Source organism: Elgaria multicarinata, chromosome 2, assembly GCF_023053635.1.
Source record: "Elgaria multicarinata webbii isolate HBS135686 ecotype San Diego chromosome 2, rElgMul1.1.pri, whole genome shotgun sequence".
Taxonomy (NCBI): Eukaryota; Metazoa; Chordata; class Lepidosauria; order Squamata; family Anguidae; genus Elgaria; species Elgaria multicarinata.
In genome coordinates, this window is record NC_086172.1 from 91,392,193 (window position 1) to 91,410,600 (window position 18,408).

An 18,408-nucleotide genomic window follows, 5' to 3' on the forward strand; every position below is an offset into this window, starting at 1 on the left:
TGCTCCTGTTCTTGCAGATTCAACTCTGCTCCATGTTTCTAAATGAATGAATATTACATGGTTGCCTAATTCCTTTCCTGCAAGTTGGGGCTGTGATATCTTGTCTTTCCCCTGCTTCCCCTGGTTTTGTCATGCCCCACTTATTTATTGTTTATTTATTTAAAATATTTGTATCCTGCCTTATAGCATTAGGATCTCAGGGCTGCGTACAGATAAAAGCATACAGTAGAAAACAATAAATATACACAACTAAAAACAAATTAAACCACTTCCCCACCAAATATGGGCTCATCTACAACTAAAGGTGTACCGGGAGGGAGGGGGAAGGGTTGCGGACTTACCTGTTTCTGCAGTCCTCCCCCAGCTTCTCTATGGCTGTGCGACATCCCGGAAGGGAAAAGGGACATTGCTGGTGCCATTTTATTTATTTTTAGAAAAGGAGCCGGTCGCATGCCCTCAATCTGGGGGAAAGATAAGTTATAAAAACTCCACCCCCAGGGATGGTGAAATTGCTGCCTTTGCCCCTGAAGGGCACAGAGCCCCCCACCACCCCAACAGCTCCATGCCCATTTTTGAAAGTCAGAGGAAGCAGAAAGAAGCTGGGATGAGCATACACATACATACATACATACATACATACATACATACACACACACACACACACACACACACACACACACACACACACACACACACAGAGCTCAGGGTCTTCCTGAGACCACGGGAGAAGTCTCTGCCTGTCCCTGGTTGCCCCCGGGGTCCCATGTGCATCATATGGACGCACAGGGATGCTCCTGAGCTGATCCCAGGATAACTGCATGATGTAGACATGCCCAAAGTCTCTCTGTTAATCAGTCACCTTCCTCCATAGGACCAATCCAGTGGAAGCTGGTGGCTCCAACGTCGCCGGCTTTCAGTCAGAACTCTAAGGAGCTATTCAAGATGCAGAGCACCTTGGATAGCTACTTTGGAGTTCCGACTGAAACCCATAGCAGAGTTACAGCCCCACTGACATCGGAGTCACCAGCCTCCTCTGGACCAATCTCTACCTTTTCAGGCAAAATTCATACTTTGATGCTCTGCTGAAGGACAATGAGGGAGTTTCACTCCTATGTAATTGTGACCTAGACCCGCTTTCTCCTAGCTGTACAGATGTGTTGGACTACAACTCCTAGCATCCCCCAGCCAGGTTGGGGAGGACTGACCTACACTCAGGTTGCCCAAGAACACTACTACTACTTTTCTGCCACAGAAAGTCCAGATTGGAAGCCCCGGTTCTATCAAGATAACACTTAAATGGAAAAAGCAAATGCCTCCCATGGCACTTTCCGTCACCATGTCAGAGGATGACAGTCCGTGTGAAGTCGTGGAAAATCCAAGGGGTTTACTAAGGATGCTTGTGGAAGGAATGTGGCTTCATTTTGCCAGAGGGGAAACCAAAAAACAATTAAGAGGCAATCCAACTAAAATTTCCTCTTCCGGTCAGACCAGCCCAGGGACAACACATCCCCTGCCGATGAATGAATTAAATCTTTTTGGCAAGATTTAAGAGGCGGCTGTTTCCCAAGGCAGCCGAGAGCAGCATGACCGTGCCAGCCCATTTCACTGCTGGAATCAAAAGCAGTCATTTTCAGAGGAACTCGGGCTTAATTACAGGAAGAGAAGCATAACAGTTACGCTTGAACACAGAATGTGGGTGGATTTGCACATTTCACCCACAGCCCGGCATCGTTAATCTGGAGAGTCAATGGCTTTCATACGCGCAGTGATAGCATCACATGAGAGTCCAAAATGCAATACTTCTGTAAGGGCTCGCCTAATGGATTAATCTGTTTTCTAGTTTAATAACCTCTCTTTGCCCTTTGTTTGAAATACCATTGGTGCAAACAACAATGTAGATCAGTTTTAAGTCATAGACAAGTTGAACAATAACCAACAATTGCTCAAAAAGCGTCACCCAGTTGGCTAGCAAATAGACTTTGCTCCAATTTGGTCTCTAACTTCCTTGACATATTTCATGAGTTTTTTCTTTTACCTTACTATGCCCAACGTATTTATTTATATTTATTTATTTATTACATTTATTTATTACATACAGGGCAAAGCACATTTTTCATTTATTATTTTATGCATTATTGAATTGCCCCTCCACTCAATGGGTGCTCAAAATGATTTACAATAAAACAATAAGAATGATAAAATACAACCATTCCAAACAAATCAAAATAAAGCTTATAAAATATGTATATTGCAATAAAAAAGGGAACCTTCTAAAATCAAAGAGTGGTTATCTTTTTTTTTTCTTTTTTTTTTAAAGGAGATTCCCCCATGGGAGGCCAGAAACATGAGTAGCAGACCTGGACAGCCTTTTCTTTTCAAGTGCTTGTCCATTTAGAATTGTCTGTTTTTCTACCCCTAGGGGAAAATATCCAGTGAAGAGGGGGAAATAAACCACAATGGCTTATTTTCCCCACCGTCCATGTCGGTTGCATATCAAGGGGATTTGCAGTAATTACCTTCACTGGCATGGCTTGCCGTGTTGTGTGAACCTGGCTTGCTGCCATCGTTAATGAACCACCCATCACCCATGGGCTGTTGTAGGGTTCTGGGTGGCTTGTCAACCATGGCAACAAACCACCCTCAGACAACACAAGAAGCTGCAATGGCGAGGGTAATTATGCAAATCCCCCTGAACTGCGACGGGAAATAAGCCACCACGCCTGTGCTGATCTTGATCCTGTGATCACGTGAACAGGATGGCAACATAGTTTGCCCCCAAGCAGGATCCAATAGATGATCTTGTTGCTAACAGTTGCATTACATCTATGCCGATGATACCCAGGTTTACCAGTCCTTCAATCTGCTTGAGGAAGGAGAGTGGGCATCTGGGGGGAAATTGCCTGCTTGAGATTTCCTCATGGATGTCTGTTCACCACCTCAAGCTGAACATGAATAAAACTGAAATCTTGATTTTCCACCCTGACTGCCCTTCCTCTTTACCTCCACTCTGTCTTCAAGGTACCCAGTTGGTCCCGGTCCTTGGGAGTCCTGGTGGATGACTGCCTCTCACTGTGTTCCTTTATTGAGAACACAGTGGAGGGTCTGCAATTTCCATCTATTGAACATCCGCCGGATTCGCAGGTTCCTGTCTCAGGTGACTACAGACCTCTTGGTTCGGGCCTTGTCTCATGCCTGGATTACTGTAGTTGTCTCCTAGTGGGTCTTCTTCTTTCCTCTCTGCCCTTTGATCCTGGTCCAGAACGGTGCTGTTAGGACTGTTCTGGACCTCCCTCGATTTGCCCATATGCCCTTCCATTGTAGGGCCTTGCATTGGCTTCCATTGAAGGCCAGGGCCCAAATTAAGATCTTGCTCCTGGCCTTTTAAGGCCCTACGGTTGCACCACCCAATTGACCTTTCCTCCCTTTTGTCCTGATACGTTCTGGGCCGGGCCACCAGATCCATGGGTCAGGCCCTCCTGACCCGTTGTGCCTCACGGATCGTGATGTTCTGCTTCATGGATCATGCATTCCAGGATTTTGTCCCTCAGCTGTGAAATTCACTCTCCCTGCCACCGTGGTTAACTGTGGTTTGGAGCTGTTCAAGAAAGGTGTGAAAACCTTTCTTTTTTAATAGAGGGGGTTGGCTGGTTGTTCCCGAGACAGAGCATGCTGATGGTCCTTGTGGTGGCCACAACATATTTTATATGGGTTTTATTTTAAGGTTTTATTGTTATATTCTTTTAAATCCAGTTAAGGTCTTTTATTAGAATTGTTGCATTTTTGTAAACTGCTGACCTATTTTATCTCATGTAAAGTGCTTTGTTAGAAAGTGCTATATAAATCATCATCATCAAGACTGTGCAGATGAGAAATTTGCAGATCTGCATCTCAGATGATAAATTAATACATGTTCTAATTGCCCTTTAGTATTATTGCAATATTCCAGCAAGCACCGCACAATGCAATACCCAGGCTGCTCATTACAGAACAATCATTGGGAAAGGCCGTTAAGAAGGGATTCAGCATGATCTTGGCTCTCCTTACCATTGAGCTTTTCTTCCCATATTTGCTGGGCTATAAAAAGCCCCCAAAGCTGTGAAAAGAGGGGATGGAGATCCAATTTCAATAGGGTGGGGAGAATAGAGCTGAGAGAAGCTGAACTTTCTCCCCACCTGTGGCTTCGCTCTCTGCAGCTCCTCTCCCCAGCTGTTTTCCTCTGGCCAAGAGGCAGGTCTGGGAAGAAAGAGCCCGGAGGGAAGAGGCACAGGAAGGAGTCTGCCCTCATCTATGTGCCTCTTTTGCTTTTAAACCTGAACTCTGGCCCTTTCATTTGGACAAAAATCTCCTTGGCGCATTTAACTCGTGGCAGTCCTGTGAAGCCCAGCCGAGAGCCCCCCATCATCACATCTTGCTTGTGCCCCAGATACACCATCGGCCTTGACATCATCTTATGACCAAGAGTTCCAAAATCTAATTTTTGTCTTTATGCTTTTTTATTCTAATAATGTCAATTGACATCCAGCTGGATCTTACATTTTATTCAGGAGAAAGCCTGTAATCCAAGGGTAGAGAACCTCTTTGAGCCCAAAGGCCATTTGAGAGACAAGTGGTAGGTGGAACCAAAGGCAAAAGACGCAGGGCCAAAATACCAGCATATTTTCGCTTATAGCTCTTACTGCTTGTAATGAAGCCTTCAGAGAGCCATTCCAATCTTTCAGAATGGGGGAAGTCTGCACAAAAGCTGGGAAGCCACCAGACAATTGGTGGTTGGGGGGAAGGGGGCAGGGCTATCTGGGGAATCCTCGAGGGCCAGATTGCAACCTCAGGAGAGCCAGATCTGGCCCCTGGGCTTGAGGTTCTGCACTTCTGCTGTAACAGATATTTGCTTGCGCTCCTCAATTTTTCATGATTTAAAATCCTTATACCCCACCATTCCTCTAAAAGGCCTACAAGGTTAATAAAACAAGTTCCAGTAAAACAGCAATAAAATCTTACTATCACAATAAAACAATACAAAAAGAATAATCTATCCTAAAAACACAAAACCAACTAATAAAAAATGGTCTTTAACTTTGGTTGAACAGTATTATTATTATTATTATTATTATTATTATTAATTTATATAGCACCATCAGTGTACATGGTGCTGTACAGAGTAAAACAGTAAATAGCAAGTAAAAAGTAAAAAGTACCTCACAGTGGGGCTGTTCATGTCCTAATAATATTTAAAAAGTTGTTAGATACACACACTATATATACACACACACACATACATACACACATACATACACACACAAGCAAACAACATGAACCTGGCATATGAATGTCACAACATGCACCATGGCCAGGAAATGGGAGGAACAAACAGTGCCTCTTTTATGGACTCTATTACTTAGCAGTTAGGAGATGGACATATGGATGAGAATGCGGCTGGTCATGAACAATTTGACACAGCCTGATGCAACGATGTGAAAGGCCTTTCTTCTATGCCCTCCTCTGGGGCTGACATTTACATCACTAAGCGATGACATCAGGAACACGGGAAACAAGTGAGCCTTATAATCCTATGCTTCCTCTGAACTCTTTCAGTGCAGTTAGCTCCTTGCTTATCTACAAGCCTGCCAAGAGGAGCTGAAATACTACTTGAAAGAGTATTTACGGACATTACTTCTTAAAAAAAAATGTTGTTCAAGGAAATATTAGGCATACTAGCTGGGATGATATTTGTTAAGGGCTACAACTAATTTACAGGAAGACTTCACACACACACACACACACACACACGATTTTCTTGCTTCTTCACCACCCTGACATAAAGCCAAAGAGCAGGTCCCTCTGAGGCAAGCAGGCTGCTGCCAATGATGACAAGGAGCCCTTGGAACTTGTGAGGCTGTGATCATGCCACAAAGGCAGAATATGGCCCTAAAGCTGAATTCAGACTTTTTTAAAAATAAAAAATAAAAATAAAATGTCATATTTATTACATGTATACCCCCCATTTTCCTTTCTTGCAAGGAACCCAAGGTGGCTTACATAGTCCTCCTCCTCTCCATTTTATCCTCACAACAACCCCATGAGGTGGGTTATGTTGAGAGTCCTGGACTGGGTCAGTCACCCAGTGAACTTCATGACCATGGATGGATGGAAACCCAGATTTCCTGAGTCCCAATCTAACATGGCTGGAGCAGCTCCCCTATGAAGGCTACAAAAACTGGGATCATTTAACTTGGAGAAAAGAAGAATATGGGGAAACATGATAGAGGTGTACAAAATTATGCAAAGTGTGGAGAAAGTGGATAGTGAGGCGTTTGGCTCCCTCTCTCATCTGCCTCCGAATCATCCAGCATTCAATTTTTTTATTTTCCCCTACTGCTTGGATTTTTGTTATGACACAGATCTGCCTTGCTTCTCTTTCTCTTGACAGCTCCTACTTATAAGAGCTTTGTTGCATCAGATCAAAGGCCTATCTAGTCCAACATTCATTTCCCACAGTGCCCTGATTCCGTTGGAAAGCCCAAAAGCAGGGCATGAAGACAAGAGCTTTCTCCCACTGTTGCTTTCCAGCAACTGGTATCCATACTGCCTCTGATCCCAAAGGTAGCATATAGCCATCATGACTAGTAGCCATTGATAGCTTTTGCCTCCAGGAGTGGATCTTCTCAGGGTTCCTACCTGTCCACCAATCTTTCCTCTCTCTCTCATTCACAAACTAGGCTGCCAAATTAGACTCCTGTTGCAACCAGACAGCCTCCCTGCATTCTAAGGAGAGGCAGCCATTTCAGAGTGGCAAAAAGAATAAGAACAATCCTCAAATCATCATGTGCTGTACAGAGGACTGTATATGGCTATATAGAAAAACTAAAAAATAAGTTCTAAAAAGCATACAACTGAACAAGAATATTATAAGTAATAAAAAGGGGGGTAGGCAAACCAATACAACAGAAATTAGTTATATAAAAATGTACAAATAAGTACCCCCCTTTTTATCACTCATTATATTTTTGTGCAGTTGTACAAAAATAAGTTGCACTTATTTTTTGGTTCTTATTCAACTGGTGCCCTATTTTCTATATAGAAAAACTACCATTCTGACTACAAAATCTTCAATGTCAATAGGTGGACAACTGCTGCACTCTGTAACTCATTTTGCAAATCTGTTTCTTGCAGAGATTCCCAAACTTCTAAACACCTGAATCCTGCAATCAGAGTAATTTATTTATGGTACTAACATAAAATATCGAAGTGACACAATAAATGAAATTTCAACAGGGTTCATGTGGGCAGTTGCCCCCCCCCCACCTACCTACCTACCCACCCACACACACACATATACACACACACACACACACTTCAAGAGAAAAGTATTAGAGGAAGTGTCAGGACAATCTGCTTCATGTTTCACAACTTTAATAGAATATTCTAACTATTCTGTACAAATTGAAAACACCGTATTAAGTTACAAATGTATAAGGTAAGGCTGGAGCACTCTCTACATGCCTGGTAACAGCATTCATACAGTTGCTTATGGACTGTTGCCAGAAGCTGGCATTTATATGTTTAAGAAATGTGAACTGTAATTCTGAATAGATCTTTCGAAGGATTTTGGAGCTTTAAAAACCAGGGAGTGTGGAACAGAGGTATTTTGAGTATTGCAAATAAAATATCTTAACTACACAGTCACTTTGAATCCGATTTACATTTTCCCAATTAAATGACTCTCACAGGCCCAGTTCAGGCAATCCTCAAAACTATTCAAAACATCCCTTCGTTACCCAGTCTTGCGTGCCCTGCAGCATTTGCCTTGTTTTCTGTTTAGTGCAAACCATAGTTTGCTGTAATGTCTGGATTGGCAAGCTGTGATTTACACTTGATCTCCAAACCAGATTTTGAAAACATTCATTACAGAGTTTCTAATTTGGTTTGGAGATCAAGTGAAAAACACTGCATGTAAATTCAGACATCAGAGCACGCTGTGGTTTGTGCTAAACAAGAAACTGAAAAGTGATGTTGCACGACATGTGTGGGAGCACATGAACCTGCAGTTCATTTCCGATATTCCAAACCTTGATCTGGAGGATATCTGAACAAGGTCTAGTACTATATGCTAAGCTAATCCAGTGATACAGTTTAGTGCTGCAACCCACTTTCATCAAACTATGAGGCCCAACTCAGGACTCTCCTTTTCTTTATCGGTTTGTTTTGAAATATTTGATAAGCAATCATTCTGTGAGCAGAGTATGAGTTTTCCATGTACAAGTACCCATATTTTATAAACAGGAAAAATATTTTTCAAGTATATTTAAAACTATTAAAAGCACTAGTTCATCAAAGTACTTACAAACATGAATAAATAAGGTGAACAACTAAGTATCTCTCAACCACCACCACCTTTCAAAAAGATAAAGGAAATGTTACTTCAAATTCAAATGATCTTTACCGGAGATGACAATGTATTAAGCTGCTCTGTAGCACTAGTCTGATTGGAAGGTTGCAAGAAACATTTTAAAGGGAAAAAGGCTAGCAGAAATCATATTGCTCTGTTTTCACTGCATTTTATTAATTTAATATATTCTTATGTGAACTATTCCACATATTAAGACAAAAATTACTTCGCAATGAGGGCACGTTTTTCAGGAGAGATTAGGGTTCTTTAAAAAATTTAAATTGGAAAGCCTACTGAGACAGTTGAGCTACAGTGTACCAAAGGCTGTAGAGTGTGCTTTAATTAAACCTCATATTTCTCAAATGCATTAAGTTGCCACTGTACAAGTTAAGCAAAAAAATAAGAAAAAAAAAGTTAGTGAAAATCATGCATTTGAAAACAATTTAGTTTTAAGCATTGTTAATAAGATTGTGCTGCAGCAATGGAATATCCTGAACTGCAGGCCAGGTATCCAAATATTTGTTACAGGTTGTTCAAATATCACTCAGAAGTGGTATTTCCTTATTGTTGTTTGCATTCAGCAGGCTGGCTGGCATCTTTCTGTTTGAGAGGGAAAAGGGAAAAAAAGGAAGTTTACACAACAGGTACCCTAGTGTAACAGCAAGTTTAATCCACATTCATAAGCAATAGCAAAACTATGGTTCACAAGTGGCACCATGAAAACAAATATTCCCTATTAAGATCCTTTTGATCCTTTTTCATCTTTAGCATGAAGGCTGAGACTAACGGTCAGGCATCCATGTTCTTTATTTTAAATTGTGTTAAAAGTCTGCAGGATCAGACCAAAGGCTTACCTAGCTCAACATCCTGTTTCCCACAGTGGCCCACCACATGCTATGGGAAGCCCTCTCCCGTTCTGGTTTCCCAGCAAGGGATACAATGATCAATTTGAGTGTTAAAGCTAAACAAGCTCACACGAAGGGCACTTAATATTTGGCTTCCCAAAACTGTGGACAGAACGTATTTAACTGTTTGAATCCCTTGACCATGTAATTTGCCCTGATAATCTGATAAGGGGCAAGAGATAAAATAGAGCACTTCTCACAAAGAGGATTGTAAGAGGTATTCACTGTATTTTTTCCTGTGATTTTTACATTGGTATCCCACTCTAGAAGAAGCTTGGAGTACATAGATGCCCCCTGCCCTACTCCCTGGAGGATGACATGCCGTATTGGTAAGGCCCAGACCATCTTAACTTCAGAGACAACACTCATCAGGTACTTTCAGACATTCTGAAGGCAGGAGTTCTTCTTGGTATCCCAGTCATTCTATCAGTTTCCAAAATATTCAATAGCCCTAACCATGGAGATTTAGCCCTAGACTGTTATGAGGAGAGCATTCTTGTGTCTTAGGATAGTAGCCTCAAACCAAGCTTTTCACACTGGCTAAATACCAAACAGCTAGATATTTTCAAAAAGTTAAAATATGCTGTTCAGCTGATGGCACACAGCATCCCAGTTTTGAGAGGAAACCAACTGACCTAGGACAATAATACCATGTTAAGATAGGGGTGGGCAACTTGTGACCCTCCAATTGTGATTGGACTACAACTGCTATCATCCATGATCACTGCTATGCTGATTGGGGCTTACAGGAGTTGGGAAACCAACAACATCTGGAGGGCCACAGTTTGCTCACCTGTGGTTTTAAGATCAATGATTGGGACACTCACAAGAGGCAAGGACTTGTGAAAAGTTGTAGAGAGCTGTATGTCTACATTCCAGCACAAAAAGTGAAAACCTCTAGGCTAGAAGGTAGAGGCTGCTCAGCTAAATTTGGAAAAATTGAGGTAATGGATAGAAAAGCCCTAATCCTTCCTGTCAAGTGTGTTTCCCTCACTTTTCCAATCTACATTTACATTTAGGTTTAACTAATTTTTATCCAACTTTTTAGCAGAAAAGAGAACAGAAATCAAAAGTTATTTTCTTCAGTAAAAAAACTGACAGTCATGTAATCCTGAAAAGTAATGCTTTACTTAATTTTAAGAGATATAATTTGATAAGCATAATATCTATTGTAGAAAACATACTGTAATTTCTCAAAAGCAGGAGCACAAGTAATATAGGCAATATTCAAACACCACATTCATAATTTAAAATTAAATCAAATTGGCTTATGAAGACAAACAGGCTTTTTGGATGCTGAAGTTCATTTCTTTTATTCTATTATTATGAATTCATCCAAAGTGTGTTATGATGAGATATATTAGAAGCAAGTCTATACTGAAGAACTAAACAGGGGAAAAATAGTGGAATTGACAGGATATCCTAAAAAAAAATTAATTTTTGTGAACCGCCCAGAGAGCTTCGGCTATTGGGCGGTATAAAAATGTAATAAATAAATAAATAAATAAATAAATAAATAAATAAATAATCCTAATGATTTTCTCTTGGAGCAGTTAGCTAAAGTCCAGCTTTAGCGACCCAACCAACAACCCACTTCAAACCATCTAAGCAAAAGCTTTCACAACATCCCTGGGAAAGTTTCTTCCAGAGTGGTATTTAGGATACGTCTCCTTTGCCTCCTAGAGCCACAAACGGAAGAGAAAATAGAAACAGAATTGTATAAAGAAGGAGTGCAATGCCTAGTTGATTAATTCATTAAAAAATATCAATACAAAGTATCTTATCCTAGGTAAAGATGCTGGAGAATTTTCTGTCCCTTCCCCTCTGTGTTAACCAACTGCAACCCAACATCTGCTCTTCTCTTGGGTATATAAGGTGGGGTTGCTTGAGGAACTGTGCGAAGATTGGGCAGGATTGCTGGAGATAGCCTGCTATCTTAGAAGAGGCTTCTTCCCCATTTCAAGAGAATAGGCATTCCCCCTCCTGTTGGATGTTGCTGCTCATGCATACATCATCTTTTCTGAGGAGAAAATTTGCCTTTTGCTTTAAAACTATTTTTGCCCAAATTCAGGTTTCTGCAGAAGTAATATAGATTATTCAGAGGACATCCCTAAAAAGCTATGTTGTTTTGAGAATGGCCAATATAAGCAGAGTCATGGGTTAGTAGCGCTGGATGTTATGACATCATATATATCCCTATAAATTACAGTTTGAAAAGCTCAAGGACTTATCTAACAGTACTTTCATTAAAATATTATAAGCAATTTGGGCATGACAGAAATATAGGACTACATCTAATTTATTTATTACATTTCTATACCGCCCAATAGCCGGAGCTCTCTAGCAGATGTGTGCTAGCTTCTACAAGACAAAGTATCTGATTTTTCCCCCAAAACAAGAAATCCCATCCACTACAACTCCTTTTTAGCAAATACAAATTCCAGGTGCTGACTCCAGACTGAAAGACTTAAAGTCCCCATCCTCCAGGATCCTTTATCAGGACCTCAGATCCTACTATTTGCACTATGAACAAAAACTCTCATTGAGCAATTGTGACGGTGGTGCATGTATGTGTGAGGGAGGTGTTACAAGGTAGCTTCTGTGAGCAGTACTGACTCCATTTTGAAGCAACCCAAAACCCCACCTACAGACTGAGAGCATTCACAAAAGGCCTGGGTCAAGTAACCATTTCCTGATAGACTTCTCCAAATGCATTCCCCAGAGACAAAGGTAGGGGTAAAACTAAGCTGAATATGAATGCTGGATGGCAAGAGTCATACCTGGTCATACCCAGGCTAATGCAGCCCTGTTGCTGAACTCCAAGCTGCATCAAGTACAGCCATCATCCCAAATCACCCTCTTGTGTTCCCATAGCAAGTAGATATTTAAATAAGATCAGACATAAACCCTCAAGTTTGAAGGAAAAAGAGTAGGGATGTGCTCCACTTCTAATCGGACCGGCGAATTAGAAGCAGAGCGGGGGGCTTCGCCTGCCCTTAAGGCGGAGGCGAAGAGGATTGGGGGGCTGGCGGAGCATGGTGAAGAGGATCAAGGTGAAGGCGGATCCTTCGCCTCGATCCAGAGCTCCGCCGGAAAGGTAAGTGGGGTTTACCGGGCCCTGCCGCTGTCGCCCATGCGGCGACAGCGGCAGGGCCCGGTAACCCCACCCTCTCCCTTACCTGCCTCCGTCCGCGGTCCGTCGGCGTCTTCAATTGAGCCCGCGGCCCAGACTTCCTGGTTGAACCGCGGGCTCAATTGAAGACGCCGACGGACCGCGGACGGAGGCAGGTAAGCCCCCCCCCCCCCAGTCCCTTACCGGGCTCTGCCGCCATCACCGCACAGGTGGCGATGGCAGCAGGGCCCGGTAAACCTCCCGCCCTCCTCTCCTGGCCTTACCTGGCGCCACTCCCCTCCACTGCGGAGCTCCGATTCGGAGCCGGAGCTCCGCGACGAAGAGGAGAGGAGTATGGGCGGATCAGCCCGCGGGGCCGAGCAGGGGGTCCCTGCACACCCCTAAAAAAGAGGCTAGCTCTCTCTGTCTCTTGAACCAGAAACACAGGGCATACTACACATTCCAGACTGCGAGAGCAAGCGGCCATGAGTGAGTGGCTTTGCCTGGCTGCATTCTTTTCCTCTTCACCTAAGACCAAGAATTGCAACTCTCCCCAGTTCTGGTCTACAGGAAAGGGCTGCAGCCCAAGGAAAGGTATACTGCCTTTAAAGATTCCCTCTACTCTTTCCCTTGTTGTCTGTGTGTGTGTATGCTCTTAAGTCTCAAAAAGTCTATTTTTCAGTCTTGAAACTGCTTCTAAGCCTCTACTTGCTCAGCTAATTCCCCCCAAACCAGCTTGTACCTTTGTATTTGTTTCAACCTCAATAAATGTGCCATTGTGGCGTTATCCCCTTCAGTGCTGTAAATTTCTTGAGTAAGAATCGCCTTACTTAGCCACAGACGCTCTATTGCCAATGTCAAAAGATTCCTTATAAGCAGGTGTAAGTCTCATTGGAACATGTGCAAGTTTGTACACGGGTCTAATGAGTGCACATCACGTAACAGAGGGAATGGATGGGAGCACAGGAATGTGGGATGCCCCACCCACTTCTGGCTCTGGCACCACTGGCATGCAGCTTCAAACACATTGTCCCTAACTGAATGCAGCCCTCTAGGGGAAGGTTTCCCTCACACCTGGTGTAGGGGGAAAATGATGTTGGAACAAGTTCCATGCTATGAACAGCTCTAGAACTCCAAGACACTTCTTGATAGCAAGTAAACACGCTGCCTCTAACTACCACTATCCCACTGCTATATAATGTACTGCAGACTTGGCCAACCTGGTGTCCTCCAGATGTTTTGGACTTTAACTCCCATCATCCCTAGCCATCAGACATAGTGGTTGGGGTTCATGGGAGTAGTTCAACTTTAAGGGCACTGGCTGTGGATGTTATTAGCAGCTCAGTGAGACCACTGGTTGACTGTTATGCTAGTGCAGCTCCTGGTTCAAGATGACACTTGAGTCAATATCCATAGTGCAATACTACTACAAGTGTGGCCTTCCATGAACCCACTCCTACTCATATGTTTACCAATGCAGTAGATTACAGGATCAGGCCATATGTCTGTAAAGATAACACAAAAACTGTTAACATTTAAGTTCTTGATGTAACAGATGCTTCAACAGCTCCTTCCAGAGTTGACACAATGATCTTGGGATCTTAAAAGTAGTAGTAGTAATAGTTTTATGTGCAATATTGAAGATGACGAGGACACAATGTGTTTCTTATGAAATAGTGAGGCAATATTGAAGGTTGATTTCCTAATGTTAAGTGCAATAGGAATAAGTGATAACATGCCCTACTGTGTTTTATGAGTGAATTAAATACTGCACACTTGTCAGAAAATCAGTTATTAGAACTTACTTTAAAAATATTTCCATATTTTCACAAGATGACCAACACCCACATTTTTATTTATTAATGAATGCCTTGAGCATAGGGAGGCATAAAACATTAATCCAAGAAGTTCCTATTTAGCAGCCTTTTAGAAGATGGATTCTAATATTTTAGGAGTTAGGCAGCACCATATCTTTAAACAGACTGAGGTCTATACTAGGTATCAAAGCCAACACCTCTACATACACAGATTTCTACATGCACACTCCAGATTAATGTTGGGAACAGAAGAAGCGGGCAAGATGAGCCTGAGAAACAGTCCAACTCATATGAGAGAATACGATTTAGCACAATTGTAAGCATATTTCGAAGCATTTTCCAATGCCCTCCTCAAGAGAGTTGAGAACACCAAGAGGTGTTTGTTTTTTACAGAGCATGGAAATGCACTAGTGCTCTGTCTGACTCCAGACTACGCTAGGTAAAATGTCTTAAGTCCACAATTCCTCTTCATAAGATATAAACAGATTCAGTTGTCAGCGTCAGGCCATCAGTCACAAGTTCAGACACGGTCAACATGGGGGGAAAACAGCTTTCACCCTCAACATTTTTAGGCTGCCAATTGCTGAAAGAGAGCCAGTCGTACTCATACATCGATGATATGAAATTACTCTCAGCTCTCTGGAGGGAACCATATTGTAAAACGTTACCATCAAATTTACCAAGATCATAATTTGGTCTTGGAAAATTTACCATTGCTAGATGACATGGAAAGTGTAATGCAACTCAGTCACACAAAAAGTTCTTTGAAAAGTGTAGCATTCTTTAAAATATTGCCATTTATAAAACCTAGATTCACGTCCTAGTATTTTTGCACATTACTGGTGCTTCTGAAATTCCCTCCCAATTAGAATCATGAATACCAGGGGGCGGGGGAGACAGACCCCTGGAAACAGAAAAAGATGGAACAGAAAAGTTCAAAAATTTAGAAGGAAACCTCTTAGTATTATTTTGTGTAAGTGAAACTTTTTAAATTTATTTTTAAAACAATGGTACAGCCAATCCATGCCATTTGTTTCATGTCCCTTCCGTTCAAGATTCAAAGCTAGTTAAGCAGTGATAGCACTGCTGCTGCATTTGTCTGGATTATTAAACACTTAGAATTTGAAACTGGAAAAGTAATTTCAATTCCAGGAGTCTGTCAAGCACACTGCTCCTGCAATATTGCCTTCATACAACACACACTTGCCTCAGATTCCTACACAGTTTGCTTTATCTGAAAGAAACTGATGGCTGAATATGCAATAGCAAGCAACTAGCATATGAGAGAGCCTAAAAGTTTGCCTAAATTCATGCAAAACTTTCATTTCGGACATCCAGGAAACTTAAAAGTGTGGAAGTTCAGAATCAGTAGCTATGGAACTTTCAGACAGCAATTCCAATTATGTGGATATTCTCAAGTATATATTGTTTATTAGATGGGGTGGGGTACAACTATGGGTTTGAAATAGCCTTTCTTTTCTTTTTTTACCGTTGAGCCTGGCAGCCCACAGTTACAATATTTTATTTAGAATTTAGTGGGAATTGCTTTAATAAAGTTTACTCTCATATGAGTGTGAATAGAAATTTAGCCTGTGTACAGTGATGATATACTACTGAAGAGGTCAATACTACTATTATTTTTAATTGAATATTTAGATGCATTACTGCTCATTTATAGCAGGCTGGATCTAAACAACTGTAAGAGAAAGCACTGCTAGAGCTGTTCTGGAAATGCTTGTGTAAAAAGTTCACACCATATTACCATGGTGCAGGCTATGGAGCAGCTCTCATGCTTCGGCAAGATGTTTCATAAGCTCTTGCACAAGCAGAACCTTTGTATTTCACAAGAGAAATAAGAGTGCCTGGGAGCAGAAGACACCAGTCATATGGAAAAGGTACTTTTGGATCACCCTTTTATAAGGATGTTTATTTTATCAACTTTTACTCTAAATACATGGGCTTCTTCCATTTCTGTACAATAAGCCTGGAGGTCTGTATATGGTCTTACCACAACACCTTCCTTTTCTTTACTACAATGGTCTTGGCTTCAATTTTCAACTCTTATTTTAGTTTTTGACAGCTGGAAAAGAGATACCAATGGGGCTACAAGTTGCAACATCCTAAATGCTTAGTGTAGTTTGTCATGTATTTGCAAGCCAAAGGTCATTAATAAAACCTTTACAACATTACAAAATGTGTATCAGGAATAAAACACTGAAGTAATTAAAGAGATTAAAAAAGAGCTCAATGAATCTGAACTAAAATGTCTCTAGGCCTTTGCACCAAAGAATCATATTTACAGTTAACCATGATGGCGGTTAGAGCTGCAACACAATTTTTTGAAGCCCTAAAGTAAAGAGTTCAACCTGCTGTGTCATTTGACTATCTTGATCAAACAGCAGGTGACACTGATTTCTTAAGGTATATTCAGGTTACAACCCAGATATAGTATTTCCCAGGAATTTTGAACACTGTAATGCATATGAAAGATACACCCATAGATAGTGTATCAGAACTTCAATCACTGGGGATATAGTTGCTGGTCATAATAGATATGATGGCACGTGGTATAGTTGTAAGTATTGCTTAAATACCACCGAGGAATTTATTCACAAATTCTCCGCTATTTCCCCTTCCCTCCAAAAAGGAAGTGCTCTCTCTCCCCCATCACTTCAAAATTTCTCAGAGTATTATGTTTATTCCCAGTAATCATGGAATATATCAGGGTTGGGGAACCATTTTGAGTCTGGGGGCTGGACTGCTTAATGTAGTGGGTCTCCGACCAAAGCACCAGCCAGAACAATTCCAGTTGTCAATTTGGCAAGGGAGGAACTTCACACTGCCCAGGCTTTCCACAGCTAGGGAACCGCCCAGAGAGCTTCGGCTATTGGGCGGTATAAAAATGTAATAAATAAATAAATAAAAAAGCTGGTGGTGTGAATGAAGATGCTAGCTTCATTCCTCTCTCACATTCCTGAGTGAGAAATATGAGAAGGGATAGGATCAGACAGGCTGAGTGCTCCTCCATCGCAAGAGGATGGAAGAGCCAAGGTGATGGAGCCACAGCTCCATCACTCTCCAGCCCCATTTCCCTTCTGATGGTGTGGGACTTCAAGGAGCCTTGCCTGAGGCCCTGAAGGGCTGGCCTGGATGGCCAAATTGCCCCATAGGCTGGAGGTTCCCCATCCTTGGCATATATAATATTGGTTAGTGCTAGAATTACCACTAAAGTGTTGGACTGGGAGAAGGGAGATCCAGGTTCTAGTCCCCACTCGGCCATGGAAACCCACTGGGTGACTTTGGGCCAGTCACAGACTCTCAGCCCGGCCTATCTCACAGGGATGTTGTGAGGATAAAGTGGAGAGAAGGAGGATTATGTACACCGCCTTGGGTTCCTTGGAGGAAACAAGTCGGGATATAAATGCAATAAATGAATAAATAAAATAAATTCTACCATCCACACTTCTAGGATGCAATCTGGAAGATTTTCTACACATCAAGACTGATCTATGTGCCTGATAAAATGCTATATACAAATAAATCCATCAGATGCTAGCCTGAGACTGATCTCTTTGTTACTAACTCGGCTGCCAATTGCAGTAGTTAAATATAGGGTGGAATCCAACTAGTGATGCAAGATTTCCATTAGTGGAATGGCGAGGATTCCCCACATGCCCTCCAAATCTGTTCTGGCGGACATGAGTGACCAAGCTGTGACTCGGGAACCTCATGTGGCTCTTTGACAGTTAAATGCAGCTCATGAGTCAACTTAAGTGCAACTCCTGGCATCTTCCTAAGTCACCAAACTGGGCAATCCCTGCCCTCTTCAGCTACATGCGCTGCTGTGGGCAAAGAGGAAGCATCTGGCATTCAACAAAGTAGTAACTGAAGAGGCATAGACAGCATTCAGGAGAGACAAGGAGCCACGAAGGCACGAACACAAGCCCAGAGTAGAAAGGAAAGCGGCAGCTACCAAATCCTGGAGAAGGGTATGGGGCCTTGCCACCTTTCTGCTCTGCCCATGCTCTGAGGAATCACCCAAGAAGGAAGGAGATTCACTTGCACCTTGCAAGGCAAAAATTGTTTGGCTGTGAATGTTCGTACTATTCAAAGTGATCTTGTGTGACAAGGTGTGAAGAATTGGTGCAGGCAATGAGTTGGACATCTCACCAACACACAGTGCACCATTTC

The 18,408-nt window shown here is 42.1% G+C and overlaps 1 protein-coding gene across 2 annotated transcripts in view; it reads right to left on the reverse strand.

The window, feature by feature from the left end:
- Positions 1 to 7,390: 7,390 nt before the first annotated feature.
- NAP1L4 (nucleosome assembly protein 1 like 4) overlaps positions 7,391 to 18,408 on the reverse strand; it is a 43,016-nt gene continuing 31,998 nt past the window's right edge. For both annotated transcript variants that reach the window (XM_063117178.1, XM_063117179.1), the window contains one exon: positions 7,391 to 8,983. In XM_063117178.1, the coding sequence (XP_062973248.1) occupies positions 8,945 to 8,983 (39 nt within the window). In that variant the 3' untranslated portion in view covers positions 7,391 to 8,944. The remainder of the gene's footprint in view (positions 8,984 to 18,408) is intronic.